Genomic DNA, 26,736 nt, shown 5'->3' with positions numbered 1-26,736 from the left:
TTGCATGGAGTGCAGATTTCATTCTGGAATAAAACCAGGCCTTACTTTATAGCCTAGCTGGCCTTGAACTTTCTGCCTCTGCTCTTAGGTGCCCCATTGTGTCAGGCCTGACCATTGTCCTATTCATCCCATTCTTATTCATATTCATTCTCTCTCTCTCTCTCTCTCTCCTCTCTCTCTCTCTCTCTCTCTCTCTCTCTCTCCCTCTCCCCTCCCTCCCTCCCTCCCTCCCTCTCCTCTCTCTCTCCTCTCTCTCTCCTCTCTCTCTCCTCTCTCTCTCCTCTCTCTCTCCTCTCTCTCTCTCTCTCCTCTCTCTCTCCTCTCTCTCTCTCTCCTCTCTCTCTCTCTCTCTCTCCTCTCTCTCTCCTCTCTCTCTCCTCTCTCTCCTCCCCCTCTCCTCCCCTCTCCTCCCCTCTCCTCCCCTCTCCTCCCCTCCCCTCCCCTCCCCTCCCCTCCCCTCTCCCCTCTCCCCTCTCCCCTCTCCCCTCTCCCCTCTCCCCTCTCCCCTCTCCCCTCTCCCCTCTCCCCTCTCCCCTCTCCCCTCTCCCCTCTCCCCTCTCCCCTCTCCCCTCTCCCCTCTCCCCTCTCCCCTCTCCCCTCTCCCCTCTCCCCTCTCCCCTCTCCCCTCTCCCCCTCTCCCCTCTCCCCTCTCCCCTCTCCCCCCTCCCCCCTCCCCTCTCCCCCCTCCCCCCTCCCCCCTCCCCCCTCCCCCCTCTCCCCCCTCTCCCCCCTCTCCCCCCTCTCCCCCCTCTCCCCCCTCTCCTCCCCTCTCCCCTCTCCTCCCTCTCCTCCCTCTCCTCCCCTCTCCTCCCCTCTCCCCCCCTCCCCCCCTCCCCCCCTCCCCCCCTCCCCCCCCTCTCCCCCCTCTCCCCCCTCTCCCTCTCCCCTCTCCCCTCTCCCCTCTCCCCTCTCCCTCTCCCTCTCCCCTCTCCCCCCCCCCACACTGATTCATTCATGCGTGGTCTTATTATTAGCCCTATAACAACAACACCCCTCTGTCTTTGTTCTTAGGGGTGGTAGTGATAGTAGCCCTGTAGCACCTTGTTCTCCTAGGTACCATCATCTTCAGAGGGGGCTACTCTGAGCTGTGTGTGTTAAGATGTAGGCTTATGAGGACCGATTAACCACATGGGGAGTTTTGCTGCTGAGGTCTTTAGAGTTGTACACAGTGACAGCATGTCTCCTCTCCTCCATTCTCCCTTTTTGTGTATGTTCTAATGTTTTCAAGATTTGCTAGAGGAGTCTACTCTTTGTCTGTTGAAGAGATGTATCTCTACTGCATGTTTCAAAGGATTCATGGATGAGACTCTTTCTTGGAAGGACTTAAGTGACTCCTGGTCCTTTATGAACACAGTAATTTTTAACAATCAGTACTAGATTACTTTTCTCCCTTAACTTATTCTTCTAGGTTTTATTTTAAGGGTCTTTAGTTTTGTGCACATGTGGACTTGATTTCAGGTAATTTAAAGTGCTTCTTTGAAAACACAGATCTCATGTCCCTTCCACTCTAAAGTGAGACATTTTTCAACATTTCTTGTTGGCTTGGTTTTCCTGAGTTCTGATCTGATCTTGTAAATCAGTAGCACTACTGGCTTCTACTTGGGTTTCTTCTACATATTTCAGGCCCCAAACAATGAAGCAATTCCAGGCTATGATGGGACTCACTTGTCTCACTATGTAGTCCTGGCTGGCCTGGAATTTACTCGGTAGACAAGGCTAGTCTCAAACTCAAAGAAATCCACCAACTTCTGCTTTCTGAGTGGTGATATTAAAGGTATATGCCACTCTCCCTGGCTGGGAAGTAATTTCTAACCATTCTTATTTCCTAAAGGTAAGAACCTTTTCTAAAGGTAAAGGTCTTCAAACATTCTTTTAAATGGGAGAATGATGTTCTTAACAAACGATAGATCTGGCCTATTACGAATTGAGCCCAAATGCCACATGAAAAAATTAATTTTAAAATGTTCCCTAAATTAAATTTATTTTAGTACTATTTCCACTATTTTTCTGCATGTAGCTGTAAAGATTGTTTTAGCGCTTTTGACCCAATAGTAATTATCAGTCATCTCATTCAGTCATTAAGGTCCGTGTAACTCGAATGATTTATAATGGCTCATCCTGTTTAGGTTGTTCTGTGCCTCACTGAAGAGGCCTGTGAAGTGGTTTAGTTCCTTTCTTCCCCTTCTCTCTTTTTCCCTTCTTGAATTTAATATAACAAAACTGTAGCTTTTGCGTAGTATGGGACCTTTTAATTATGTAAATTGCTGATAGTGTATTTTATAAAAAACAATAAATTTAAGAGTATATTTGAAGTAATTTTAAACAGCTGACCAATAAGAATTGTCACAATTATGGTAGTATGCTGCATGACTTTTTTTTTTTTTATTCTGGCTCTTGAGATGCTGTGAAGTGGAATACATTTATTATTACAATTTCTTCATCTATCTCTTCCATTAGTCATAAACGTAAATTGTGGTGAAATAATTGAGAATGCATTACCAAGTATGAAATTAGGCAGAAGGGAATGTGTTTGAGCTAAGCCGAGCAGCAGTGTCCTTCAGTCCTGGCAAGGTGTGTCTGTAAGTATCAGTAAGTCAAATTAGTGTTTGTCAGTGAGAGAGAAAATTGACAGAAAAGAGAAACTAATACTTATACAAAGATACAGATTAGGAAAAAAAACCTATTTAAATTTATAAGGACCTTTTATAGCAGTAAATTATACTTAAAAAGTTGAAAACAATTTAAGAGCAAGTTTAAACTGCCCCCACTTCGTTAATTGAATTTTGTTAATAATTGAAAATGCCATTAGTGAAAATTGACAAATTTATTAAATGCCTAAATTATGTGATTTTATTACATTTTATTAGCTTATAGAGAATTAGATTCTATTATTGTATTTTTCAGCAAAATTAGTTTTTATTGTTTCTCAATTGCATTTTGTGTTTAAAAGACAGATGTTTTCACTATATTATCTCAGTTTCCCCCTTCTCTGTTCTCTCTGTCTCTGTTCTTCCCCCTGCTGAGTTGGCTTTTTTGTTTTGAGACAGTCTGTATCACTGTCTGGCTTTATATTCACCATGTAGTTGAGCATGACCTTTAGCCCTGGGTCCTTGTGGCTGCATCTCCCCGTGCTGGGACTCCAGTAAGACAGGATCTGGCCATGTAACCTAGGGTGGCCTATAGTTTGTGACCCTCCTCTTCCAGCCTCCCAATGGTGGAATGGCAAGCACGTGCCATGCCTATAATTCTTTTAATGAAAAGAATTTATTCTGCAATTAATTTAAATTTAATCACTAATGTAAAATTATATTTTTACACACTTCAGATACAATGGAGTCAACTCAAATAACTAGTGCTTTAAACAGCAAATAAGAACTGCTCAACTTTGCTATTGTCTTAACCTTTTCTCGGAACAGATGGGATGATTATAAATATTCATATCATAATTCTTTGAATTAAAACAAGCTAGAATGCTTCCTTAGTTAATTCCACATGATGAGCAGGATTGAAATTTTCAAATGGAAAAAAATCATTGGTTCAAATGATTAGTTGAATGAAAATTAAGTTTCTAAGGTTAACAGAGAGGTTTAGTTTGACTGTTATATTTTAATCGTATGCTTTCTTAGTTAAGAAACACTAGGAAGCATAAATGCTTCTGTTTGTAAAAGGAAATTATAAATAAAACATTTAGAGAAAAGCTGATCATGAGTTGTAAGTACTGTTACTTAAAAAGCCATATACAAATTAAGTCAATTCAATGTTAGATTAATATATCCTCAAATCTGTATATTTAAGCACACTCTCTATTGATTTCAACTCTTTAAAATTAAGTAGTGATGTAGAATTTATTGAAATCTTTCTTTTAGCTTGGCACCCCTAAGTGGAAATAGTATGTGTGTGTGTGTGTGAGTGTGTGAGTGTGTGTGTATACATGTGTGTGTTTGTGTATAAAAAAATCAGGGTGGAGCAAGCAAGCAAAAATAGCATCATGAATTGAAATAATTCTTTAATTCTAGCTGAAACCCACTGTCTCTTTTCTGTACCATGGTGAAACCAACTGAATTAAAATGTGGAAGGAAGGCAGTATAGAAAAAAAAAAAAAGGGTAGAGGCCAGAGGAGGAGGGGAGGGGAGATGGGAGAAGGATTGTGAGAAGGACTGGCCATAAGATAAGGGGCGTCAGTGATCAAGATGTAAAGTGAGTAAAATAAATAAATAAAAGAAGAAAAGAAAGATGTTTATAAGTTCAGATCTCATTAACTGCTTACATAGTCATCACATTTTCACATTTCTTCTTGGTAGGGTAACAGCACATATGTATGAATTTTAATTACTAGTTAACCTTAATACATGAGTACAGAATATTGTCTTAATTAATCGAAACTTGCTAATATCTTAGAAATTAGTTGGCCTAGTTATGAAGTACAAAATCATAATTACATCAATGAGATTTCTATCAGGAGTATCTTACTTGAATTATTATATGCAATAATATAACACATTGTGTTTAGTGATGCAATTAACTTACAATATTCAAATAAGTCTGAACTGGTCATCTATACCTTTGGCCATGAATGAAAACAGTTTAAAGTGATGCTCTTATGGTTGAAGAGGTGGCTCATTGAGTTAGGCACTTGCTGTGTCAGCATTAGGACCTGAGTTCATATAATTAGTATCCATTTAAAATTGGAGGTGTATCTTTGGGTTGCTATAATCACAGCAGTGGGGTGCAGAAACTAGCAGATTCCAGAGACTCTCCCATAGCCAGTTTAGCCAATTTGTCAAATTCAAGATTAGATTAGAAATCTTGTCTCAAAAATTGAGACAGAGAATTGGTAGATATTGAGGAAGACATCCTGGTCAGCCTCTGACTGCCACATATGCCTGCATAGGTAAGTGCATACATGCTCACAAACACATACACACACAAACAAACACAAGTACACAAGCACAAACATATGACACACATCCAACACAAATCTACACACAGAAATAAGGTGGAGGGAGAGTGACTGAGGAAGACACACATTATCAGTAATTGGCTTCCTGTTCACATAATACATATAAAGTGATACTATTAATAAACTGAAGTGAAATGTATATATTTACAATTTTTCTAATTGAGTTTTATGTGTACATATACACTTGTGTGCATATATATTTAATTGGTAATATAAATGTAAGAGCAAACTTCTCAAATCTGTTATGGGTTATAAAACATATGAACAGCTTACTCAACTATAAAATTGGAATGGTATTCTGTAGACTCAAGTAATTGTGAACATTATGTGATAATATGCATAAATTTTAGTTATTATTATCTTTCCTTTGCTCATTAAAAACCAAATACATTAGCTTACTGTCACTTAGACTTTGTCGAGGTTTTGCTCATATATCATAGGGCTTGTCTTAGTTACTTTGAAGAGACACAATGACCAAGGCCAATTATAGAAGAGTTTATCATTTATCAGGGGTCACTGCTTCAGAGGGTGAGTCAATAGCCATTGTTGTGGGAAGCATGGCAGCAAGTATGTATGGTTCTGGAGCAGTAGCTGAGGACTTATATCTGATCTGTAAGCAACGGGCAGAGAGATGGAGGGAGCGAGGGAGTCAGTGAGGGACAGAGTGGGGATAAATTTAAAGAAGGAAGAAAAGAGGGACAGGATTGGGAGGCAGGAGAGTGACTGTTAACAGGGAATGGCACAAGTCTTTTGAAATCTCAAACCCACTCCCAGTGATGTCTTCTCTAAGGTCACACTTCTTAATCCTTGTAACAGTAAGTTAGAAGTACTTAATACTTTTAATCTACTACTTTTAAATTATTGAGTACCTCTTTTTTTGCTGAGCAGTGTGAATAATGCTTTACATAAGATTAATCTCATTTAGGCCTATAAAAGTTCTGCTTAAACTCTTGATCTTATTGATACTGCACTCTAGCTCTCAGATTTAGGAAAATACTTAGTTAAAAAATACTTGTGGTATTTTTATTGTCCAAGAAACAGAAATAAAAAAAACCTAGTTTTCTAAGTAGCAGAAGAAATAATTCATTTGCAAACCTTTATCCCTTTAAAAATCAGTATTATTAATGAAATACATTGGTAGAGGGAAGGCTGCCTTATTTTGGTTTATTTAACATTTTGTACAAGAAGAGTATTATAGGATTCTAACAAGGAATAAGATCATAAATGAAAAAAAAATAACCCACTTTGAGAAAATTTTGTGTATTGTGAGATAATGTATTAACAACAGTAAATCCTAAAGTGTACAAAAGACTATTTTTTATTCCTTTGCTTATAATGGTGCTCTCTGCTTTCAAATTTGCTGTGTAAAGTTTGACACAACTGTAATTGTAGCTGGTGTGTTCTGTTTCTTTGTATATCATGTGAGATCCTGCACTGCATTCCCTTGCTCAAAGGTTTTCATTCATGGTTACTGAATGCCAAATCCTGCTGGAAGCCCTTGGGAGACAGCACTGAATAAAATGACCAAATCTATGGAGTTTATTTCTTAACAGTTTTGGTTTAAACATGATAAGAAAGCAACTAGTCTTTCTCTGTGGTAGCAGATGGGGGAAAGCTCAGTACATACTCTTTTAAACCATGATGAGAGGAACTACATAGAAAACTACTCACTTTTCAACTTGGTTTGCTTCTGTTGATTCCATTTAAAAATACTCGTTAAGAACTTAAAACAGAGTTAACATAATACTAATAATTAAAAATATGCTCGATTTACTTTTTAAATAATTTATTGTTTTATAGTTTATAATCTCAGTCTTGTTATAAGTATAGTAATGTAATACCTTGAATATTTTGAATACTGGTTTATTAAATTTTAGTGCAGTTCGTATAAAAAGTATGTTTCTGTACTTGACTGTTAAAATCATATCTTTGGATAATTGTGATAATTTACATTATAATTGCAAGTAAAATGTTTCACCTATGTTGTTAACCCTTGTTACTTAAATTATGCCTTTTTGGAAGTTCTGTTCTTTTTGTCTTTCATAGTAGTCTAGGTTTCTTTGGTTATGAAGGAAAATATAAAATTGTAGGTTTTTTTGGTCTATGTATCTGTCTGTCTACTCTCCTAATATCTTGGAAATAGCTTCAGTGTGTGGTATGATAGAATTGTTCAGTGTGGAAAAGTAGATCTTACTAACTGATCCTTTACCGGTGTCAGAACACTGTCCAAGAATGGAACTCTGTGAGGAGATTTCTGAGCACTTGTGAGAATACTTAAAGAAAACAAGAGTTTTGTGACCTTAGTTTCTTCAAAACCACAAAATTATTGGAGTGTGTGTGTGTGTGTGTGTGTGTGAGTGTGTGTGAGTGTGTGAGTGACTCCCAGATCTAGTGAATAAAAATGAGTTTATTCATTATTCATTATAACTGGTTATTGTTATTTGTTTATATTCCTTTGTGGAAAACCATTTTTGCCATGTGCTGGTTGTTCTTGTGATTGTATACTTTTTTCATATGACTCTTCTTAACTCTCAAAGTATAGATTGTCTGATGCTCTGAATAATATTGCATGAGACCTTAGTCCATCTCATTTATCAGCTTCATTTTCCCAGATCCCACACCTCTAGAGTGGTAAATAATCTGAATCATTAAATAGATGTTAGTCTTTGTTTGATTGATAGATGAGATATCTGATACTTAGAGGTACAGGGTTTTGAGAAATGGAAAATAAACAGAGTTCAACAACACCAAGAAATATCTTTGTAGACTTAAAAGTATTTATTAAAGTAGTAGATAAACATTGAAATAGTCATTGGGATTAGTGTTTTTTGATTTTTGCTTTCCAACATTAGTCAGTGAATATATCTCCCTCACCCGTTCTGTATTTTAGCTGAAATCAGAATAAATGGTGTTTCTAGGACATCCTTTTGAGGTAACTTCTCTTTGAGTGTTTGGTTGTTTAAAATCAGTTAAAACGAGGTTCAGAAGTAGATAACTAAAGAGTTCTATACTCTGAGTTTTAGGATCCTTGTTCTTCAACTTTCTATTTAATTTTCTAATGACAATTTAATTGGTGGTCACATGTTTTATGTATATACTCTTGTATATATAAATTTTTTATCACTCCCCTTTACATGAACTATATAATTTTGTTCCTAGATATATTATTTTTTCTTCTATAGCTTTAGAGTAGCCTAATCACTTTAAGTTACATTTTTCATGTATGTTCTTTGTGGGAGAATAATTTTATTTCTAAGAGTATTCTAAGCATAGTGGTTAAGAAACAAACAAAACACACAATTAAAACTGATAAAAGTGAACATTCGGAGTTTAAAATACACACTCAAAAATGCACACTCGCTTAAGGATCTAAGTGGTATTAGCCTTCTTTTGTAATTTAGGAATTTTTTGTTAGGTCATACTAATAGAAAAATGGGTTTCGTTGTGACATTTTTATACATGTATATAATATACTTATATCTACTTCTATAATTATTAATATTTTAAAATATATTTGAAAAAATAATGGTCTAGCCTGATCCAGTTGAACCTTTGCTTTTGATGTTTGATATGATTGCCAACTAATTGATGGTTATAATAACCTTTGTTTATCTAAGGTTCAAATAAATTTGGGAATGTATCCTAAAAATGACAGTTTGCAAGTTAAATAGTGTATTAGAGTATTGAGATGTAGGGATATGAAGATTTGTAGTACTGAATTCACTTATACTGAGAACTTGTTTTTGTTTTAGATGACAAACACATTACCTTAAAATACATAGTTGAATTGATTTTGGTTGATTATTCATACATATAATATTTTAATCCCTATATAAGTTATTACAGAACATTTCAATGAAGAAGGGTTTTAAGGCATTTAGACTTCCAGGTTTAGAGTGAACTAATTTGTTACTGGGTAGAATCCTAATGTGTGGTTGACTTAATATATACATTTAAAGCTTTCACTTTTTACCTGTTACTGGGTAGCAAAATTGTCTTTCAGCCTCTTGGCCAATCAATACCATGAGGTTTTCTGGAACTCCATAAATGTCAATTTTTGTTATCTTCTATATCTTTAAAAACTTAAGTACATTTTTTTGTTCTTTCCACAGAATGTAGACTCCGTGAAGTACAGGACATTAAAGCTTCCTGCCTGTATCACCAGGAAGATCTCTTTGTAAGAGTCACCACAGGATTACCAGAGAAATTAACCTGTCTGAAGCATCATGTGTTGAAACAACAGAAACGTATTTTCTTGTGTGGCTAACTAGAACCAGAGTACAATGTTTCCAGTTCTCTGAGCTCCAGGAAGATAGAGGACAGAGTTGAAACTCTGAAAATGCGGGCATGGACTGGTTCCTGGCGTTGGATAATGCTCATTCTTTTTGCCTGGGGGACCTTGTTGTTTTATATAGGTGGTCATTTGGTTCGAGATAATGACCACCCTGATCACTCTAGCAGAGAACTCTCCAAGATTCTTGCAAAGCTTGAACGCTTAAAACAACAAAATGAAGACTTGAGGCGAATGGCTGAGTCTCTCCGGTAGGTTTGAAATACTGAAGGATTTGATGAAATAATGTGCTTCTTTTAGGTATAGGGACTTATTCTACTGTTGAAAAATAGTTAAAATGTCTATGAATTGTACTTGCAAAAATCTAAGTATTTTAGCAGGCCTTTAAAAAGTGTCAGATACATCTATATAGTCAATGTAGATAAGTCTACATAGTTGCAAATCATATTTTGCATATGAATTAATATATAAAAGCTGTGGTATTTATATGCTTATATTTTATTTCCAAATTATGTTTAGACTATATTGAACACAAACTTTATGTGACTTGAATTAGTGTATATTAAAATTTTTTATTCTATAGACTACAAAGACATAATTTCTAAGTTAAATTCTTAAGATGAAAAGCAAAACTTCATTGTTAAATAGAACAGTGCATCACTTGTTTGGAAAGCCAAAGTCTCTTATTTAAGTGGAAAACAAACAGTGATATTTATTTATAGATATTTGTAACTCAACAGTTATTGGGATTACAAGTTGACAACTTCTGATTCTCTTCACATCTGAGAATGATCATGTGTACAGTGTTTGTTGTCACTTCAAAAAGCTGCAGGGCTAGAAACAAAGATATGAAAACTTTTGCATTAGAGCGGTGGTAGTTGGCGCTATCAGCAAGTGGTATAGAGAAAAGGAGCTGAGTATACATTACTTTTAGAGAATCATAATTAGACATTGCTGATACTAGCTATCATTTGTTGGGAATTTGTCAAATGCCAGGTACTGTGCCAAAGACAAATCACTTCACTGAACTTCAAGATATCTTCATGAGATTCTAGTACTATCTAAAATCATTTTACAGATGAATAATCATAAGAATGTTAAGTAATATAATTTGCCCAAAACTATACTTTTAACAAATGGTAGAGCCTTCTTTGAATTCTGGTAGTATAGTTCCATAGCCTGAACTTTTACTGTCCTAAGTTGAAAACAGAAAAAGCAGTGACTCAGAAAATCTTAATCAAAAGTCTCAGTAGAGACTTTTCTTCCAGAGAAAATTTTTTGCTTTTACAATTTAGGCTCCTGAATAAGCACTGAATATTCTCTTCATTCCATCTTTAGTACTAGTGTTTCCATTTTCTTTTTTCTTACTACGAAGTACCTTGTTTTTGTTGTATGAAGGAAAACTTACTATTAATATGGGTTGTTCTTCAGAAAAATAACCAGTCTTTTAATATTAATTTTTATTATTTTAAAATTATGTGAGCATGTGAGAATCTGTGTGTGAGTTTGCACTTATGAGTACCAGTGTCCATGGAGTGCAGAAGGGCATCAGATGCCCTTGAGCTGGAGGTACAGGTTGGAGGTGAGCCCTCTGATGTCTTTGCTCGGAACTGAACTCAGAGGCAAGATGAGTACAGTACCTGTGTGTGTGTGTGTGTGTGTGTGTGTGTGTGTGTGTGTGTGTATGTATGTATTTATGTATTTACTTATTTATTTTCCAGATTTTATTCCTATCCTGGTCCACCCTCCAACTGTTCCACATCCCATACCTCCTACCCATACTCCTGTCTCCACGAGGATAGCCCCACCCTCCACCCCCCATCCCAGTAGACCTCTAAACTCCCTGGGGCCTCCAGTCTCTTGAGGGTTAGGTGCATCTTCTCTGATTGAACACAGACCTGGCAGTTCTCTGCTGCATATGTGTTGGGGGCCTCATATCAGCTGGTATATGCTGCCGTTTTGGTGGTCCAGTGTCTGAGAGATCTCGGGGGTCCAAATTAATTGAGACTGCTGGTCTTCCTATAGGGTTGCTCTCCTCCTCAGTTATATCAGAACTCTGCCTCCTCCCAGAATTCTGTGCCTCTTTTAGTTAAATCTGCCCCTGCTCCTGACTGTGAGTCCTGTTTATCTGTTGGCTGTCCAACATGTTTTGCTTTTCTAGAGTGTCATAAATGAAATCATGCAGTAGGCAGCCTTTGGGGTCTGACTCAAGGGAATAAGTTTGGGGAATCATAGACACCTGATGTCCACTGCATACACCTGCTGTATATACACATATGCAACACACATATAGTAAAACTACATTCTTCTTTATTATCATTTTTCTTTAGTATTTTTGCATTGCATTTAAGTATTTAGAATTCCTAAAAAGTTTTGTAATTTTCAAACCTTTAAAGCCTCTTCCTTTTGGATGCCTTTGTTGTAGTGTTTTATAGACTGCTATTGTTTTATTACTTTTTAAAACTTTTTTTATTGGATATTTTATTTATTTACATTATCCTCTTTCCAGGTTCCCCCTCCGGAAACCCCTTATCCCATCCTCCCGCCCCTGCTCCTATGAGGGTGCTCTTCCACCCACCCACCTACTCCTGCCTTCCCACCCTGGCATTCCCCTACACTGGGGCATCAAGTCTTCCCAGGACCAAGAGCCTCTCCTCCCATGTCCGACAAGGCTATCCTCTGCTACATAAGCAGCTGGAGCCATGGGTCCCTCCATGTGTACGCTTTGGTTGGTGGTTTAGTCGCTGGGAGCTCTGCGGGGTCTGGTTGATTAATATTGTTGTTCTTCCTATGGGTTGCAAACCCCTTCAGCTTTTTCAGTCCTTTCTCTAACTCCTCCATTGGGGACCCCCTGTCTTCAGTCAGGCTCACATTTTTTCAGGCTCACATTATATGCATGTATGAAATTCTTAAACAATTTAAACCTTTTCTACCATCATTCTGTCAATGTAAAACTGGAGCCTAAAACCTTAATTAATTGTTTGCAAAAAAGAAATGTCTGTGAGATAACTCCTTTGATTTTTTTTTTTATGCTGGTATTATGAACTGTTGTCTAGATGCTATAAATAACGATGATTTAAAAGAAAATCATTCTTGTATAGAAACAAACATGCCCAAAGTGAGAATTTTCTCTTCATAATGTTCTTTGCCAGTTAACATTGATGCTGCTGCTTAGAGTTTATGAAAATAGAAGTTAGGGAAAGGCTTGGTTTTGTTTTCTCCAAAATGAAATTGTTGCTTCCCAGTAAGAGTCAGGATCCTTAAGGGATCCTGAATCTTGATAGGGGCACAGATTTGAAGGAAAGTGTCCGTTATCTAAGCTTTGGAAAGTTTTGTATGTTTGCCCTTTAGTGTTGGTGGCAGCATAGACTGTCTTGTCTGTTTCTCACAGCTCCCACCCCAGACATTTGGATATTAATCATTGGTATGTAATTTAGACCCTGACTTACTCAGTACTTGTAAATGATTTCAAGTGGGCATTCAGTCACAAGTCACAAACCTGTGATGTTCTGTGTTTATCACATAAAGTTGTTTTCCCCCACCTTTGGTGTGTGGTATAAATAAGAATGTAAAAAGTTATGTTCTATAAATTCAGTAACATAGTTTTCAAACATTAAATGTGAATTAAAGTAGAAAAAACTCTGAGGCTTGATTACATGTTTATCCCTTTTATGTTCACTGTTTCTTCCTATATTTTAGTTTTTGAATAATTTCTCGTAGCTTCAAGCATATCTTCTAGTAATTTGTATGATTCTTGTCAGGGTAATAAATTATTTCAGTTTTTTTTTCATTTTTTAAACTTTGATTTTTGGAAGATATTTTTTAAGCAAAAGTATAGAATTTGATTGGCAATATTTTAAATAGCATTTTATGTATGTTATGCTTTTTTGTTTGTTTGTTTGTTTGTTTTTGTTTTTTGAGACAGGGTTTCTCTATATAGCCCTGGCTGTCCTGGAACTCACTCTGTAGACCAGGCTGGCCTTGAACTCAGAAATCTGCCTGCCTCTACCTCCCAAGTGCTGGGATTAAAGGCATGCACCATCACTGCCTGGCATATATCATACTTACAAAATATTGTCTTATTATTTCTTTTGCTGCTAGAATGTCTTATTTTTCCTAAAAGACTTCCGTGCCTGAGAACATTTCTGTGGGTTTGTCTCAGTTGCGGTTTCATTACACTCTTTTGAGAGTTCTGCAGCCATCACAGCAAGCCTTCTTCTTTGGCTGCATTTACATTTTTCTTTTTGTCTTTGATGTTAATCAGTTGAGGTGTTATGTGTCTAGGTACACCTTGATTTGCTTTTACCCAGCTTGTAGTTTGTTGAACTTCTTAAATATGGAGTTGAGGTCTTCAAAGATCCATTTTAGAAATTCAAATATGGTTCCTGAGCTATTCTTTCTCATTTCTCCTTCTAGAACTGAAAATGCATGTATTATTAAACTTCTTTTTTACAGTGTTATATGCTTTCATGCATCTTTGCTAATTGCTTTCTGCTGTTTTATTTTGTGTATTTCCTACTGAACTATCTCCCAGCTTATCTTTGAATCCTATTGTTAGAAAATGTGATATATTTGATATTTTGATTCTACAATATCAAGTTTATTTCTCTGAACATTTCAAATTTCTTTGGATATTCTCATTTTTAAAAGTCTGTTTTTAGGGCTGGAGAGATGGCTTAGTGGGTAAGATAATTGTCTATTCCAGAGAGTCTAGGTATATTTCCCAGAACCTACCTGGTAGCTCACAGCCTTTTAAAACTCCAGTTGCAGGGAAACCCGTGCTCTCTCCTGACCTCTCTGGACACCACACACATATACAGGGATACATGCACAAAATAATAATTAATAAAAACTGTTAATGGTTTTCTAAACTTTTTTCAATACTCATCCTAGTGTAACCATGACTCTTTGCTTATTTCAATTTCTAGATCACCTTTTGATTTGCTTCTGCTAACTTTTTTGATTTGTGAATCCCTTTGCATTTGGTGCTTCTGCGTTAGTTATATGCCAAGCATTGCTTATAAAAGTACTGTGGAAGCTACAGACTCTTTCCTTTGTTGGAAATGTGTTATTTCTGGGCTTTTTTTTTGGTTTTTGCCTCCTAAAAATAATAATATACATGTATGCCATGCATGCTGACCCTAGTCCCCATCCCCTTACCTCATATCTCCACCCTCACACATGCCACTCTCGTGTTCCTGCCCATTCTATAAGAGTAAATAACCAGTACTGTCTGTGTGACCATGGGTTTAGAACTGCCTGTTGGAACATGGTGGGTCACAGTTAAAGACAGTCCCTCTTCCAGACTCTATCAATAGCCAGTAGTTCAGAGGTAAAGGGCAGGGTGCTCTGAACACTTTTCTTTTCCTTAACTCATTGTTGATATGGCCATTATTTCTGGGCCCAGTTCAGGTAACTGCAGTTATTGTGAGTTGTGATTACATTGGTTATGTTGAATCTAGAGAATGTATTTCATAACCCTTCAGAATTTTTCTTGAGTTAGCTTTTACATGCTTCCTGGCCCTTCTTCTGCACTTACCTGAGCCTCAGAGGGGGAGATGCAAGTGACATGTTTAGGGCTGACCATACAACCTTGGCTTATTCTCTGCATCTTGAGCAGAACTTCTTCATTTGCCAGCACAAAGGAGAGGCTTCTCTGATGAAGGCTGGAAGCTGCTTTTGTCTCTGGGTGTATGCATAGTTATTTAGAAGGCAGTTTGCAGCCTCTCAGCATATATGTCCCAGATCTCCATCAGAAATACCCTCCACAGGTCAATTGCCTCTTCACACCTGGATTGTAGCTAGGTTATAGACCATTTTTTGTTGCCCCCTCCCATAGGACTAACATCTAGTTAGAGGGCAGTTGATTATCACCCATATAGTCAAGTTCCTATTGGATGTGTGGGCATATCTTACTTTCCATATGGTCATTTTATACTCCCTTTATCCTGCGTAATCCTCCCCTGATACCCAATTCTGCTGCCCACCCCCTCTGTGTCTAAGCCTTTCTACTCACTGAATTCTTTCACTTACTTTCTGCTTGCCTATGTTTTACTCTCCCTTCAGTCTCTTCCTTGTTTCCTGGCTTTATAAAAATTATATTTATTTTTGTGCACATGTATGTGTATGCATGTAGGCATGGATATGTCAGTGCTTTTACATGAGAGTCAGAGGACAGTTCATGGGAGTTGGTTGTTTCTTCTCACTATGCGTCATTGTACTTGGTAACAGATACTTGTATTCTAGGAACCATGTCTGTAGAGGTTTTGGCTGTTGGTTATTAGTCTCCTGTCACTAACAGAAACGTCTAACAGAAATGAACAGACTCATTTTTTTGAGAAGGAGTAAGCTTAAATTAATTTGGATGTAAAATATAATAATTTTACAGAAGCCATATAAGTATTTTAATGCTAAGCTACCAGTAAGTACATAGATGCAGTAAATTGTTTATAATTCTTTTCAGAGTAGAGCCACAGTTGATATTAATTTTGTGGAGCTGTTCTCAAAGTCTTACTGTTATATTTTCTCCTGGGTGCTGAGTTACAGTAGGAATTGATGTAAGAATGGATGTTAGTTTTTTTTTTTATTCCTAGCATCTTGATTTTCTTAACATCTGCTATAGTAGAAATGACAGTACAAAACAGTATGCCACAGGAAAATGTCCCAACACTCCTCCAGCACCCATTGTTCTTTGTAAGGATCTAGCAGACCAGATCATATGCTATAGTGAGCCTTCTCTCTATCAGACTTCTTGACTCCCTATTTATCAATAAACAAATTTAACAGAGGTGAAATAACATTGCAAAAATGATAAAGGAGTAATTTATATTAAGATGAACTGAGCCTTAACACGTGGGTACCTGACAAGAGTATCTGATACATGAGGCAAAGAGAAGTAGATAAGGCTGTTATGATAACTAAAAACGTCATTGCCCTCCCCCCCCTTAGAGTAACAGATCAAGCAAACAAAATTATCAAACAAATACACCCATGTTTGACATGGGCAGACTACCAGTGCACCTGACCTAGTTGCCCCGTAAGCGCATTGTATCTCACAATAGCAAATGCACTTTGCCATGAGTACACTCTTACTCAGACGTGTAGCCTCTGTCATTTGGATTAGAATATATTTTAAAGGTTCCTTTAGATGGTCTTGCTATAATGAGTAGGGAAGCCTGTATTTGGAGTTGTACACGGTGTGGTGTGGGCTCCAGAAATTTTCACTTATTTATAGAATCTTCTGGAATTCTCTTGTGCAGAGAAAATTTCTTTCCCTCTTTCCCATTTCCACACTCTGTTCACTTCTTACCCCAACAAAGACGATTCAGATAGAAGCCAGCTAGGTGGATGACTCAGTCCAAGGCTGCAAACTTGTTAGGAGGACAGAAGCTGACTATTTTAAAACCATTTATGTTTGCTCTGTTGTCTGATGTGTGCTCTTACTCTTTCATTTGTCCATGTGGATGAGACTGTTCAAGAGCAGCTTCATAAAACTTTACATTTCAAGGAGTATTTTGAAGTTGCCTTTTGCTTTATTTTATATTGTGTTGTTTTTCATATAATCTTTATCTATCTATCATCTATCTATAGTTTTATATATGAGTTTTTAATTTAATAAAGATGAGTGCCGAAAGCTTAGGTTATAAGTAGCCTGTCTCCTTGTTTATGAAGTGACAAATGGATTATTGGTGTTGACTTGGAGCATGTATTTTGATGAATGCTTGATAATTTAGTTCAAAATATAGATAAAAATGCGAGTAGAATTCCCAATAATAAATATAGTTTTTATGGGAGTAATTAATTTTTGGTTTCCTTCTCCCTAGGAATCTTTGTAGTAACTGTCTTGCTAAAAATAGTTTTTCTTCCTCCTAATCTTATTTGGTTTTAAAGGGAGTTGGCACACTGGCCAGTGGGACAAATCCAGGTCTTCTATCCACTTTTATTTTTGATGACTTCCAGGCTAAGAATGTTTTTGGTTTTTTGGTTTTTGAGTGGGGAGTGTGTGTGTGGGTCAAATTCAGAGGATAATATTAGGTTATGTAGCAATGAAACCTAAGCTATTTATTATCTAGACATTTATAGAAAAAAATTTGCTATCTCAAAGCTTGTGTGATCCAATGTTCTTATTATTAGCTCTTGTCTCTTTCAGTGTTTGAATTATTATGCATAGACAATCCAGTTGCTGATACTATGCTCAGGTCCTTTCTGACTTTGCTTTTTAAGTCTTAATGGAGTTACTACATATCTCAGATTTCTTTTCCTTTGTAATTTTTCACTTATTTGTGTTTTCTCTTCTAGTCTCCTTTAGATAACTTTGTGTTTGGAGCTGAAATGGCACTTAGGGAAAGGAGATCTGGTAGCTTTACAAAGAAACCATCCGTTATACAGCTTTAGAGATAGTGGATCTAGGTAGATAGTTGCATTTTATATATGCATATAGAAACAGATAGAGATATAGAAACAGAAGCACACAGGCTTTTTTTCTCTTATTACTTGGCTCTTTGAACTGAACTTTATGACTTTAACTTTTTTTTTAGTTGATGCTTTTACATATGGGAATTGTATTTGTCCATCCTTAGCTTTATTTAGAATACAGTGATTTCAGTTATTGTCACTACCTATTTTTCACCCAAGTGAAAAAGCTCCAGTTTTGGAGAAAGATGTCATTTGAGAAAAACTATTAAAACCTTAAGTTGCTAAGTTGAAAAAAAAAAAAAAAAACAAAAACAACTCAATGTTCAAATTTCTCTTCTGTGTGCAAATGCCACTTAGACAAAGTGCATTTCATTTGTGTTAAATTTAAAATGTGTGATGATTTAGCTTAGGGGCTTATTTAAATTTTTAAAAATTTAATGTATGTGAGTGTTTCCCCTGCATGTGTGGTTTGTGTACTTGGTTGCTGGTACCCTCAAAGGTCAGATGAAGGCATCTGATCTTTTGGAACTTGAGTTACAGATATTTGTGAGCTACCATATGGGTACTGGAAATGGCACCTGGGCTCTCTGCAAGAGAAACAAGTGTTCTTAACTGTTGAGCCATCTCTCTCTATCCCCACATGGTTTTCTTTCATAGTCTTTTCTGGCATGAGTCTCACCATGTAGCCCTGGCTGGCCAGGCACTCATGATGTAGGCCCAGAGATTTCATTCCAGGCAGTTGGGCCATTGCTTTTGTGCCTCTGGTGAGGGAGAACATCATGATGGAAACACATAGCAGAGGTGAGTACTCATGCCACAGGGGCATGGGAGTTAAACATAGAGAGAAGGGGTAGAGATCCCGTAGTTCCTTATTCTTCCAATGCCTCACCTCCTAAAGTTCCAACCGTCTCTCAGTGGTACCATGGAATGACAGCTCTGTGTTTAACATTTGCTCTTTTTTCAAGGGGGGGGGGGCATTTATCCAAACAATAGCAATCTTCAGAGAGTAATTTAAATCTGCCTAAGGATGCAGTATGCCTTTGGAACGTGTGCCTTTGTACTGTTCCGAATATGCTGTTCCTAATGTAGCTGCAATATTTCTAGGTATTTCACAAATGTTGGATGAATTTTACCAATGAAATAGTATTTGGTCTATTTACCTAATAACAGAACCCTGTTAGAATAGCAAGAAAGCTGACCCGAGTAACTGGATTTGGTATATAAGCTTTTGATTGCAGTTGTTATTTTGAAGTGTTTATTCCCAATATTTAGCCACTTCTCGAATATATGCTTAGAACATGTATACCGATGCATAAAAATATCATATATACTATATAGTAAAAGCATTTTAAAGTATACTGCATCGTAGCATAGTTATATAGATACTTTGTTTAATTGATTATTGATTGATTATTGATAATCATTTAGGGGAAGTTATATTTGTTACTCCGTTTGTTTTTGTTTCCCAACACAATTGAATGTGCAGAACCACTACTTTGAGACGTTTTACATTTGCCTGATCTTTTTCTTATTAAAAAAAAACAAAACAGGATTTATAGAAATTGCAACTTGGGTTCATGCTTCCTTAAATGCTCACTTATCCCAAGTGCAGAGTGACCATCTGGAAGCTGGTCATAGTATCTGCAGTCTGCTATGAAGTCTTACAATTAGAAGAGCAATTAGCTGCTTCTCTGTATATCAGCCTACAGTTTCTATACCAAACATGGGTTTATTAATCCTCAGAGATACAGTAGACTTGATTTAAGTGTTTTATTTTTAAAATTTCTTCTATTTAGAGAGTCAGCCAATTTAAAATATGTCTTGCGTTTGTGCATTTATAAATGTGCATACATTGACATTCTATCTCCTCCTCTGTGCTCATTCTCCATCTACTGAAGGTCTGCCATGTCTTCAAGGATAATGTCAATAAACTTCTCAGTCTTTCTCCAGTCTTCTTGCATAAAGTTACTCTCCTGTGATCACTGTTTGGACTTGTTTTAGAGCCTTTAGGATGTCAACGTACTGGACATGTATTAAGAACTTATATAGGCTTGTTTGTCTTTCTGTTCTAATTTCTTGGAAGCAATGTGCCACAAAGATTAAGTTGTGAAATATTTTAAAACTTTTTATTGAAAAAAAGTATTATTGTTTCTGTGATGTGTGCATGCAGGGGTGCACATGCCACAGCTCTCATTTGGAAGTCAAAGAGCAACTTTGTGGAGTCATTACCCTCCTTCTACCTTTAGTGGGTTCCAGGGATCAAACTCTAGTAGTCAGGATTGGGTCATAAGGTCTTTGACCCACTGAGCTATTTTGCTGTTCCTGACATTTTTTAAAGAAATACAATTATTTATACTTTTAATACAAATTTCAAGAGAAATTGAAGACAAGTGCCCCCTTCCCTTCCTTTCCTCTTCCCTCTTTTATCTTGACTGATTTTTGTTGGGGCCATTTATTTAGCCAAATGTAAAACTCTTTAAGAGGAAAATCTGTAACTAACTACTTAGTTTTGCAAATACCTTGATTTTTTTTTTGTTAAACTTTTAGAAAAAATTATGTGTGCTTTTACATCAAAGCATAAACATTAGGAAGAATTATGGTAATTATAGGAGGGTAAATAGGTAGGTAGTAAGCCTCGTGTTTCTTCCTCCACTGAATCCCATTTTCCTCTCTCCAAGTACCAGTATTTAGGAAGGAAGTAGAGCAGGAAGCTTACTTTTTCAACCTTAATTATTAAGATTATCATTGATTTTTAAACTTTGTAAAATCATAGTTTGTTCTTCTAGACAATGAATGTTTTTGAAACTTTAAAAAAGAGAAATTGGATATTCTATATGTTATGTTGAAATAAAGGAAAAGTTGAAGCAAATTGCTTTATTTTCTCTATCAGATTTATTTATTTTTCCTATAAAGACAAAAAATGGTGCTAGGGTGGCTTAGAATTAGACTTATATTATTATGGAAGCTGCCAAAGCACTTCTCAGTGTCTGCAATAGTTCACTATTACCTAGGAACTCCTTAGAATCCAGACTCTTGGCCTGCCACTGTAGACCTACTAAATAACAAATCTGGGGGTGGAACTCAGGAACTCATTTTTAAAACACACACACACACACACACACACACGCACACACACACATATAAAATATGTGTGTGTATATATAAAATGTGTGTGTACACCACACACACAATGGGTGTATACAGTGTATCTTGATCATAACTACCCGAGACTCCTGATGCATCACCCTTCTCATCTTTGTTTTCTTGTTTTTAAAACTCACTGAATCTAATTAGTACTACATGCATATGGATATGGAGCCATCCATGGACAGCATACACATGACCGCACTCCCTGAAGAAAAGAAATTCCCCAACTTTTTGAGGCTTCTAGTAGCTTCTCAGCTGGGGTGGGGCCTTATGAGCACACCACGTATTATTCTATACATGCTACAATGTTGAGTCATTTGATCTTGTGTTGGTAACCGTAGCTGCAGTGAGGTCATGAGTGCAATAGCTAGATCATGTCACAGAAGACAGCATTTCACGGCTCTCCTTCTCTAGCTCTTTTTTTTTTTCTGTCCCCTCTCTGAGATGTACCATGGTATTAGCATTGGGGTTGAAACATATGCAACTCACACTTTAGGAAGCCTTCAGTATAGATCAGATGCACATGAATAACCTGAGAATTATTTTTCTAAAGCATAGTATTTTGATATTCATATTACTGTGACCAAGAGTTCCTAACAAGAAAACGATTTATTGTAGTTTGTTGCAGGCATCTCTAGTACACCAATGAAGTAAGTATTTATAGATCATCTCCTGCTTAGATGTAGAGCATCCTATGTTGTGGGGAACTGACAGTTCATGTAGGCCTAAGTGTGAATTGTAATGAATAGAATACATGCCTAGCATGGAGAAGACCTTGGACCAGAAGAAAACGAGACATGAATCCAAAGTATTTATTTGACCGTCTGTATTTTATTCATTTTAAGAGATTGTTGGTTTTGTGATATTTACCTTAATTATACAGCCATAGGGTTTTTTAAATAGCAAGAACTATTGAAAGAAAAGTGTAGAATGTTGCTATTGATGTTTGTATTAATAAATACAAGCCAAGTTTTAAAATGTAATTTTAGTTTTTTCATCCTAGCCTTGATTTCTTTTCCTTTTTTTCTTTTCTTTCTTCTGGTTCCTCCCTCCCTCCCTCCCTTCCTTCCTTTCTCCCTCCCTCCCTCCCTTCCTTCCTTTCTCCCTCCCTCCCTCCCTCCCTCCTTCCCTCCCTCCCTCCCTCCCTCCATGGTTTTCAAGCCAGGGTTTCACTGTGTAGCCCTAGCTGTCATAGAACTCACTCTATAGACCAAACTGGATTTGAACTCACAGAGACCCACCTGCTTTTGCCTTCCTAGTGCTGGGATTAAAATGTGCCTTACTGCCCAACTTTAGTCTTTTCTGTTTATTTAAATTTCATCGAATCTGTTTTCATAGATCTTTAATATATAATATGTGATAGTTGATTATTACTAGAGATCAATTGATTTTTCCCTTTTTATTCTATCAATATATTGATAGTTTAACAGACTTTTATTTTCTTAGTTTGGGTAGAATACAACTGATTTTGTTTATTATACTTGCCTGAAACTATTAGAATATTGTTGCCCTAACTATAAGTTGTAGTTTTGAGTTTTCATTGAGGGTATAGAAAAATAAGACAATGTTTTTGACTATATTGTCACATAAAGATTCAGCTGGAAAGGAGCATAAATGTTAGCATGATAAGTTAGGCCAGCACTTTTTTTCTCCCACCCAACTAAAACCATATATAAGGTCCTGAAGTTGTAGTTGTATACATGTTTTATTTTATGGTAATGCCATATTACCATGATAAACATATATGAATTTTTTTCACTTAAGATTTATGTGGCTCTGAGTTGTCTTGGTACAATACTTAATGTATGGAAGTTCTCCATCCAACCCCCATAATATAACTAACATAAACTAGGCATAGACATGCCTAACATGCATAAACTAGGCATGGTGGCACGTACCTGTGATAGCTACACTTTGGAGGTAGAAACAGGGAGATCAGGAACACAAAATCCTAAAAGAAATCATCTGAGTTTCAGCTAGAAATTGTATACTATTGTGAAACATTTTGATAAAAATATCTTTAATTATTTTTAGGTAGGTCTATAATATTAACATTACATGGTATCATTTACTTCACTAACATCTACTCTCAGTATTTCCTAATTTGCATCCTAACCCTCGGCCTTTAGGTTGACTAACCTTCACTTCTCCAAAAGCAGTATGCTTTATGTCTCTGAATCCCTGTATAGTTTCTCTGCTATGCTAATTTAACCCTGAATTCAACTTTTCTAAAGCGTTTTTAGAACATGCCCATTATGTGTGTATATGTTTCCATATGTATAGGTGCATGTGGAGACCTGAGTTGATAATGAGAATCTTCTTGGTTTTTCTCCTTCTTATTCTTTGAAGCAGGGTCTCTCAGTTGACCCAGAATTCATGGGTAAAATTAGTGTAGGTAACCAGCTTGCTCTAGGAATCTCCTATCTCTCTGCTTTTTGATTTCTGGAACTGTATGTAGGCCATCACGTTTACCTAGCATTTATGTGGGCAAATGGATTCTGAACTCCCTTCTTTACACTTACAGAGCCAGCAGTTTATCCACTGAGCAGTGTCTCTGGGCCCTTCCTGAAGTATTTTTCATGAATGTTACTGATTCTTTAACATCCCAATTTTCTCTGAGAATTTTCTTGGTCCTTTTCATCTCCATAAGGTACCATTTCCACGTGTTCTCTCAGCACTTATCCTTATTCTTGCTATTATATACACTTGCCACAGTGTATTAATTATATTTTGGGGTTTGACTATTGAATCTTAAGTCAATGTGCTGAAGGACCAAATATCTTACTAATTGTATTGTAGAATTCAGGACTGATATCTTTAATAAAATCCATCAAATGATGAAACTTGAATGAATTTTATTCATCCCTCAGTTTATTTGGGGAATTCTTTGTTTCTGATTATAAATTATTCACACATTTCCTACTGGTGACTGTCATTTTAGACATGCTGCTCTGTGCCTTTTATATTTAGTTCTTATACATTACTTAGCTCAGTAGTTTGATTATTGCATGAATAAATTGAAATTTAAGACTATATTTTGCATTGGTCTTAGTAAGCATCTGTACCTCTAGATTAGTTACTGCGTTATTAAAATTTAACATCCCTAGAGTATTTTTAGGACATGAAAGAAAAGAATATATTTGCTTTGAGATTTTAAGAAATAAACAGCAAATGGTGATTTTTTTTAGTAAGATGGCAAATTGAAAAGAGATTTTATTTGCATTTATGAAAATGATACACCATTGTTAAGAATGATAAAATAGTTTCCAGATGATCCTATAGCATGTCTAAAAGTGATAAGACCATTGGACAAGGGCACTTATTTCATTAGCTTGTGTATTGTTACTGATTATATGTGCAGTGACTCTTCAGGAAATTTGTGGAAAGGAATGTGGCTGTGAATTTTGGAAGAAATAAAGTTTAACTTCAAGGCAGGCTTTTTATAGAAGAACTATCATTTTATACAAGTCTTAAAGAGAGCTAAAGGTCAGTGTAAAGGGAAAAAAATCAAAGTTTTAAGTGTGATCAGTATGTTTTGAATCAGTGAAAAAACATACTGGTTCATTATCCTGTGTTTATATTTAAAGTTTGAGGAAATTGTTAATAAATTATTAGACAAAGATTTGTTAGAGTTTTTATTTGTTTGGGTTCCTTGGAATATTATGTATCTTTAAAATAATCTTAGACTGAGATATAAATTATGGCCTTATTAAAGCTTATTAAGAAAATTAATATCAGTTGTCAAAATTGGATATTTCTAAATCAAGTATTTATATTTAGGCAAGTTATTATGAAATGAACTTTTATTTATTAAGAAACATGTCATGACTCTTACAGATTAAGAAAAAAAGTGAGGCCAGAAATATGACCTAGGGCAAATATTTATTTTGTAGCCATGCTAGTAACCTGTCTTGTGGGTCTCTACTCACTGTCTTTTCACTTGCTGTACAGGTAACAGTAGAAAGTAGTATGTTCATGGGGTGTGAATATCACCTCCTTTCAAAATGCTAAGTTTTGTTTCTTTTTGTTCTTTCATTTTAAATGTTTTTCTCTCCATCACATACAAATTCTTCATCATTTTTCAGGGTGGCTCATGTGTGACTGCCCTTCTTGAGTACCATAATAAAAAACGACATTAAGTATGTCTTTTTCCTAGTGAGTGAGTGAGGAAGCAAGTGAGGAAGATACACAGTGTTCACCTCCAGCTCTCACAAAAGCACACACACACACACACACACACACACACAGAGTATGAGCATGTTGCTTCTACGTCTTCTGACCTGGACATGTCTTTGCAAAAAGTATTTTTTTTTTTAGCTTCAACATACCTAGTTCATTTGTAACACAGAGTACAGACAAAGCCACAGGAAATGGGAAGAGTTTAGGTGTTTGCTGAAGTTAAGGGATCCAGACTTAAACTACAAAGTTGTTTTTATATGTGCATCTAAAGGCTGAGGAACAGTGGAAAAAATCCCTTCTTTCCCTTCTACTCCAAAGGTTACCAGACTATGGGGAATGCTAAAATTGTGTGTTATCCCTCAGCCACAGAGCAACAACACACAAGGAAAACTCAACCTTTTTGTAACAGTTAACTTTCAGTGAAAATGCTGACCTTACAGGGGGTTTCGTATAACTTAATATTGGCAAGCTTGCCTGGTAGTGCTGGGTGAAAGGAGACTGAGCTACTTAAGGTTAAGTGGTATCATTGTAATGTGGCAACAGGGGGGGAGGCTGAAGAGAACCTTTCTTGGTCTTGACCTCTGAGATAGTATAGCTTGCTGTTAGAATGTTTTATGAAGAAGACCTCATCTTTAATATCTTATCTGGGAAGTGGTTGTGCTCTGACTCCTAAAGAATTCTGCATAAAAACCTAGAGAAGTTTGTGCATTAAAGCAGGTTTGTGTGTGCCTGTATATTTTATATAATCCAGCAGCCTCAGGTTTTACCGATAAGATTAGTGATTCAGGCAAGGCACAGATTATTTGTAACAATTCTTTATGTGAGCTAGCATAAACTATATTGCATGATAACAGTTTTTAAAACTAGGAATAAGCAAAACATTGATTGCTTCTAGATCTTACAGTCCACCTCTTTGGGACATTTCTACTTGCTTATTATAACTAAGGGATTAATTACAAAGGCTTTTCTGTGATTTTTTTGTTTGTTTTTGTGCGTGTGTGTGTGCTCGCGTGCATGTGTGTTGGCCAGCTTCATTTTTAAAACAAATGCAAATCTCTGTACATATCTATCAGTATTTCTCTGTGTGTCTGTCTGTGTCTGACTGTCTACCTGTCAGGGCTTTCACTGGTTGTGAGCTGTAGTCGCTCCTTTCTAGAAAGCAGTTCAGGAAGATTGACTGTTTGCCTGTGAAGTAATAACTTCTGAATTAAAGAATGGCCCACAGTTTACTTTTCCCTTATTTAAGAAGCAGTGGCACCTTTAAGGGAGTTTTCTTTTCTGGGGAATAAATATGTGACTTGTGAAGTTTTCTTTTATTATCAAGGGCTTTTTGAAATTTCAACCTTAGTTGGAAGGGAAAACCATGTGACTCTAGCAAAGGCTCTGCTAGTGGGTTTGTATTTGAGGGCTGCCATTCTTTCCTGTAAATGCCTTTTGTCTGGTACTTTCATTTTGGAATCTGATAATTTATACTCTACTGCAAGCTTTGAGACTCATTCAGCCACCTTTTTACTTAAAATAACTCCTACGGGGAAACATTTAGGAGATCTCTGGGTTAGATAGATGATTAATAGCGCCATTGATGTGACTTGGTGAAAGAAGACAGATTAGTACATAATAATCTCTATTCCTGCTGACAGTAATAATAACTGTAAGACACTATTATGGGGAAGCAGGCAGGAATGGTCCATAAGCCAGTGCCCAGATAAACCATGTGGTTACAGCATAGACTAGTGGAAACTTC

General features: G+C 36.5%; 1 protein-coding gene across 5 annotated transcripts in view; it reads left to right on the top strand.

Moving 5' to 3' along the window:
• Positions 1–26,736, top strand: part of Fut8 (fucosyltransferase 8) — a 199,545-nt gene that overhangs the window by 80,610 nt on the left and 92,199 nt on the right. For all 5 annotated transcript variants that reach the window (XM_076921929.1, XM_076921926.1, XM_076921928.1 and 2 more), the window contains one exon: positions 9,073–9,502. In XM_076921929.1, coding sequence (XP_076778044.1) covers positions 9,300–9,502 — 203 coding nt within the window. In that variant the 5' untranslated portion in view covers positions 9,073–9,299. The remainder of the gene's footprint in view (positions 1–9,072; positions 9,503–26,736) is intronic.

The sequence above is a fragment of the Arvicanthis niloticus genome, chromosome 23 (assembly GCF_011762505.2).
Source record: "Arvicanthis niloticus isolate mArvNil1 chromosome 23, mArvNil1.pat.X, whole genome shotgun sequence".
Lineage (NCBI taxonomy): Eukaryota > Metazoa > Chordata > Mammalia > Rodentia > Muridae > Arvicanthis > Arvicanthis niloticus.
Note: the sequence above shows the minus strand (reverse complement) of the source record. Positions and strands in the feature narration are given on the sequence as shown.